The 6,632-nt window shown below is 39.0% G+C and overlaps 1 protein-coding gene across 1 annotated transcript; it reads right to left on the minus strand.

The window, feature by feature from the left end:
• Positions 1-1,939: 1,939 nt before the first annotated feature.
• LOC104945685 (ubiquitin carboxyl-terminal hydrolase 34-like) lies at positions 1,940-5,477 on the minus strand (the record flags this gene model as incomplete). The annotated part of the gene is made up of 4 exons (XM_010771393.1): positions 5,332-5,477; positions 4,168-4,315; positions 3,156-3,460; positions 1,940-2,269 (listed from the first exon to the last, which is right to left on the minus strand). Coding segments are annotated over exons 1-4 (858 nt in total), but the record flags the coding sequence as incomplete, so codon positions are not given.
• Between the last annotated feature and the right edge of the window lie 1,155 nt (positions 5,478-6,632).

Below are 6,632 nucleotides of genomic sequence, written 5' to 3' on the forward strand. Positions count from 1 at the left end.
GCTTCGTTAGATTTATTGAAATAACACGGGATATTTAGGTAAAGGAGATCTTTTGATAAACTTATCTTGAACTATACCTTACCAGGATCAGTAAATTATTTTTTGTTTTAAATCAAGTACATTTTATTTGTTACAACAAGATTAACCATCTTTTACAAAAATCACAGCAGCTTAAAAAACTTTTGAGATCCAAAATAAGATGTTTTCAAGAGTCTTGAAGATGCATTGTCTAAAAACAAGACCCTCCATCTCACAGCATTGCTACCTCTTCAGTTATTAGGTCTTATATCAAGTGTAACGACATAGTCTGACTAGAAATTAGACGAATATACTTTGCAAGATTTTGAGTTTTTATAGTGCAGGTGGGCGAATACGCAGCAGGACCTTGAAAGCATCACGTTAATCAGTTTTCCTTTGGATGCAATAAGCCAAACAAACAAGTGGTGCAGGCTCTCAGGAAACGGTGAGTAAGACGTTGGCTGGGGAATAAGAGGAGCCTGGAAGGATTAGAGGTAATTTGCGTGTGTTTTTATAAGCCCCATTTATGCATAAATCCATGATTCACATTCAATCTTTCTTATTTTGACGTCTGTGGCGGCATCGTTGTGTTTTATCAGCGTGTACAAAGCGTCTTTATTAGAGCTGTAAACACAGCTTTCCTCTCGTTGTTATTGACACTTGGCAAGGCAGCAAAGACATCCCATTCATGCCCTTCATTTTCTGCATCCTGCGTACGTAAATAAAGTTATTATTTTTGATCCCTCTGTACGTGCGCCAGGCCACGGGGAAATTTCCGGCGTAGGATTTGTATATCGCCGGAATAAACTCCTTATTTTGGTGTTTGGGAGTTGGAGCGGAGCTTCCTGTTGCTTTGACCTCAGGATTAGGAAGAGGTTGGAAGTAGTGGAGAACAAATACTTTGTTACTGTACTTAAGTACATGTTTCTGGTATCAGTACTTTACTCCACTACTTATTTTTCTGACGACTTTTTCCTTTGACTTCTTACATGTTGAACACAAATACCTGTACTTTCTACTTCTTACATGTTGAACACAAATACCTGTACTTTCTACTTCTTACATGTTGAACCCAAATACCTGTACTTTCTACTTCTTACATTTCGAACCCAAATACCTGTACTTTCTACTTCTTACATTTTGAACTCAAATACTTGTACTTTCTACTTCTTACATGTTGAACCCAAATACCAGAACTTTCTACTTCTTACATGTTGAACCCAAATACCTGTACTTTCTACTTCTTACATGTTGAACACAAATACCTGTACTTTCTACTTCTTACATGTTGAACCCAAATACCTGTACTTTCTACTTCTTACATGTTGAACACAAATACCTGTACTTTCTACTTCTTACATGTTGAACACAAATACCTGTACTTTCTACTTCTTACATGTTGAACCCAAATACCTGTACTTTCTACTTCTTACATGTTGAACACAAATACCTGTACTTTCTACTTCTCTCATTTTCCAAACAGGCTGGTTCCTTTAGTCTGAATGTGTGTTTGGTGGCGTGATCATTATTATTTAGAGTCATTGCGTGCCTATTGATTTGAACACGATCCGTGTATCCATCATTTCCTGGTCTTCTCTAAAGAAGAGGGACCAATGAAAACGTTGTCATGTTGCCGTTGGTCACCATGGAAACATTCATTAGCTAACAATGACATTATTGTTCTATTAATATAAAGGGAGCTCAGGTACTCTTTAAAAAAGCTGGTAGTTATGGGTACTTTTTACTGAAGTACATTTCAAAGCCTCTTTACTTTGACTTGAGTAAAGAAGTTTAGTCCGTACTTCTACTTTTACCAGAGTAACTAACAGCTCATAACTAATTGCCCCTTGCAGGATTAATAAAGTTGTTGATTGATTGATTGATTGATTGATTGATTGATGGATGGATGCTCTGTACTCACGCCGGGGTACTGGCTGGCGTGTGGCGTGAGGTTCTTGAAGGCCCACTGGATGTTCTGGTGCGATGCCAGCTGGCGGGTGAACGCTGGCGACTGCTCGCAGCACATCCTCAGGATGCCGTAGTAGGCGGGCAGCATGCCGCGGTTGAACAGCACCACCTCCTGGTCGTCGTGGTCGGCCAGGATGTAGTTGAAGGCGATGTTCTTGGTCACCACGGGGTTCTGCACCACCAGACGCACGTTCTCCGGACAGTCCACGCACATGTTGTACCAGAACGAGAGCAGAGCCTGCTTGTTGTGGTTCGTGGCGATGGCCGGCTCCGAGAGTTTGGGCTGGAGGCGGAGAAGAGAAACATAATGTGAGTGAAGCTGCAGACCAGAAACTCATGTTTAGGGAAGAAGTGCAACTAGCAGGAGCAGAGGATTCCTTTTGACTGGCAGAGGGAAAGGGTTTTCATGACAGCTGCTCCATTTCAGAATTAAAAAAACATAGGGTTAAGAAAAAATGTGCAAAAATTAAATACTAAATATATATGAAAAATAAGGTAAGTCAGTAATGTGCAATAAAAACAAATATATATATTCATATAAACATACAATGCTAGATGATGTGCAAAAAAGTAAATGTAATTAAATACAAATATTTGTATTTATATGAAAAGTAAAGTGAAAGAAAAGACCAATACAATTAAAATAATTATACAAACATAAGTAAATATATGCATTTAAAAAGTTGTATATTAATAACAAGTTGGCTAAATGTGTTAGACATACAATTATAAAATACAAATAAATGTATATAAACATAAGAAAATAGAGGAACAAATGTGCAATAAAATAAATAAAATATATATAAACATAAGAAATCAAGTAAAAATGTTTATTAAATAGATAAATAATGTAATGTATCAGTACAGGATAGAGGAAACATTACTCTTTGAGACAATATTAAGAATAAATCTTGGTTCAGCGGCTGAGTCGTTGAAAAGTCGGCTCAGATTCCTTTTTCTCTCCCTTTTTTATGTGTGAATACGTAATTTGACGCCACTTGATCCGGCCCACGGGGGTCCTGGGAGGGGGGGGGGTTTATTTTTGTTTGTTTTGTAAGGGAACTGTTTGTATGTTCTTTCACGTGGTATGTATGTGTTTTGCACCATGTTTTTCTGTGCTTCTGCTTAAATAAATAAAATATTTGATAAAGAATAATATCTGTGTGTACCTGGAAGAGGTTCCAGAGGTCCATGAAGTACCCGGAGAACATGAGTTTCTCCGTCTTGGAGATGAGGCAGTACGTCATGAAGCTGAAGTACTGCACCAGCTTGGTGGTGCCGTGCACGCTGGCGTCCACGTACAGCTTGGCGCGGCCCAGCAGCCCCAGCAGCAGGTTGTAGACCTGGTGCAGAACCACCGTGGTGTCGGGCGACAGCGGCAGCTCGCGGGTCGGTAGGTGCAGAGAGCGCGTGGAGCGGAACATCTGACGGAAAGAGTTGCTGGGGATCAGGGAGACCAGGAGGTACGCCGCCGCTGGAGGGAGAGGCAGGGAACTTTAATATGTGATACGGGAAGCCTTTCATATTCTAATAGAGACATGGTCAGAACACATCATTACAATACTTCAATTATACCAGTGGAAACATGGTCTGGAGACAGATGCTTCATTTCAAAAGTTAAATAGATATGTGCAATTAAAAGATAAAATATGAGTATAAACATTAGAAGCTAAGTAAAAATGTTTAGTGAAAAAGGACCACAAAAATAAATGATATTCAAAATGTGAGAGAAAGATCAAATGAAATACAAACAATTATATAACTTAAGGAGGAAGATCAAATGTGTAGTAAATAGATAAATACAAATAAAATAAAGGTACATTTTTATAAAATCAAATGTTAGGTAAAATTGTGTAATAAAGAATTAAATTATTCATCTAAACATAAGAAGTTACGGAGAAATATGTAAGAAAAAGGTCAAATAAAATATGTGCAGTAAAAAATAAATGAAAACACAACATTATAAATTAAGCAAAAAACATAAAAATATGTATACGATCATAAGAAAAAATAGAAACATGCAATAAAAAGATACAATTATTTATGTTAACATAAGAAGTTGTTATCAAATATCATACCCCCCCTACCCTGAGACCCTTTAGGTTATGTGTACCACTGAATGGTAACACCTTAATGTCAGGTTAAACAGCTGCAGTATTATCGGAGAGCTGAGTTTCTCACATGTGCGGACTCGGGGGTAGTTGTGCGCCAGCAGGAAGCGCTCCACCCAGTTCTCCATGTTCTGCAGAACCCAGCTGTGAGCCAGCTTGTTCCTCGGCGTCTGAACCGCCAACCAGTCCAGACACTGGGACGGGTTGTACTCGATCACCTGGAGGAAACAAACACACATGAAGACACACAATAAAAGACACCACAGCTCATCAGTGTTGGACTGCCATTAACCTGACCTATGAAGAGATGTTTAGTTTAAATCAACATGAGGTGAGGTGAATACTCTAAAGTTAGATCAGATTGCTCTGAATTGAAACCAGCTTTTTATGCACTCTGGACTTAAGCCTTAGATGCATTTGACCTGGTGAGGTGGTTTTCTTCTTTTATCATTTCAAATTCCAGCTATTCCTCAAAAAACATGTTTTGGATGTCATGCCATTCACAATTTAAATGTACATTTTAAGAAATTGTAGTTTTTGTATTACTACCCCAAGCTTCCATAAGTGGGTCAAAAATGACCCGCATGCATTTCCTATGGGATCCTCTGGGGAACATTTCTAAAATTATAAATAGTGAGAAATTAAATATAAAATATTTCTAGTGTGAACCAAAATATAATACTAAAATTTATACAAGTGATTTCTTAACCAAATGACAAAAACACATATTATTCTAATACGGGTTCCACTTATGGCAGAGTGTAGGGTCCAGTCACTCTAAGGGCATCTAAGGGTTAAGCAAACTTCAATGTTACCAGGTGTGTACATATGCATTTTGGCAAACATAGATAAACTATTCGGACAAGTTGTGAATAGTAAGTGTTTGGAAAGTAGTGAGCACCCATCTGGATCAATCAGACTGGGAGGAGTTGTGAATAAGAGTTAAGGTAATCATCTGTGCCATTTTTAGTGATCAAACCAGTGTCTTCTTTTTTACCATTTTGAGCTTCTTCGTAAAAAGAAACATATTTATATTTATTTATCCAATGTATAGTGAATTAATCAAATCAATTCAAAACACTAAAACGGCTTTCCCTGATAAATACAATAAACTGAAAAGAATCCTTGTGAAGTTTAACCAAAGCCAATCGCTTGATTCTAAATATGTGACGGCTTTAAAAAGGAGATTTAAAACTTGAGAAATGTTTGGAAGTTTAACAGTAAATGTGTTTACCTCCCAGATCCTCTGCAGGATGTAGGAGGCGAAGGAGGGCATCCCCGGGGGTCCGCCTGCAAACTCCATCAGCATCGTCAGCAGCTTGAAGAACGGGTTGGCAGCCTGGAGGAGAAGAAGAGAGGGCTGTGGTTGGAGAGCTACATCTTAGACCTTAGATTATCAGCGGCCATATTTAGTTCATCACAGTAACAACAGAGGCAAACACTGCAAGAGGAAAGGGGACTCGTGATTCCAAAGATGAAACTAATGATAGCTTGACGGTGACTCTGTGCTCACAAATGTTCAAACATGTTTTTGTTTAGAGCTACAGAGTCAGAGTCAGGTTTATAACCAGGTAGGTTAACACATACGAGATATTGTACTTGGTGCATACATCAAATAAAACAAAGATTCAAAACACACATATAAAAACATTTTGGAACTCTATTTATGTAAATTCACTGAGGAAAGGATTGCAAGTGAGAGATATTTGATCAGAATTCTGCTAATATCCAAAGCTATCACTAGGAATTGGGGTAAGGAAGCACCACCAACGAAAAATCAACATGGAAGAAATCTTTTTGATGGAAAAACTGACTTACCGTAATTTTCGGACTATAAGGCGCACCTGAATATAAGCCGCAGCAGCTAAATTGAATGATGTGTACATATATAAGCCGCACTGGACTATAAGCCGCAGGTGTTTTAATGTTTAATTACCATATGTAAGGGTTCGTGCACAGAGGGGATTGTCGGGAAAGAGATGGCTGTTTGAGGAAGCTCCCATTTATTAACATTTCAACAAACAAGTTGCATATTTGCATAACGTATTCAAGTGTTAGCATTTAGTGCAATAGTAGCTACAGAACATGTACTGTGCTGTGTAAACTGTACTGTATCACATAGCGTTTCAGACACACAAACTTTTCAACTTTCAAACTTAAACGGTGCGCTCCCAGCGCACGTACCGGCAGTGATCTACAGCAGTGGTTTTCAACCAGTGGTACGGGGACAAACTGTCTCGCTCTCCTAATGTCTGTCTGTCTTGCTCTCGTTCTGTCTCTCGTACCACTCTCGGTTCCACTTTTACTTTTGCGCGCTACCTGTCTCACTCTTTTCCGGACTCCAGCTTTTCCTGCTGGAGCCCGCCGCTTAAAGGTGGGGGTGCGGACCGGCCATAGAGCCCATAGAGTTAAAGGTGGTGGACTGTAACCTGTAAAACCCATAGATTTAGGAGGTCCCCTAGTGGCCGTTAGCTGTAAAAATCCATAGATTAGCCGCACCGTTATATAAACCGCAGCGTCGAAAAATGGGAAAAA

Source organism: Notothenia coriiceps, unplaced genomic scaffold (genome assembly GCF_000735185.1).
Source record: "Notothenia coriiceps isolate Sejong01 unplaced genomic scaffold, NC01 NC01_scaffold00009968, whole genome shotgun sequence".
NCBI classification, from domain to species: Eukaryota; Metazoa; Chordata; class Actinopteri; order Perciformes; family Nototheniidae; genus Notothenia; species Notothenia coriiceps.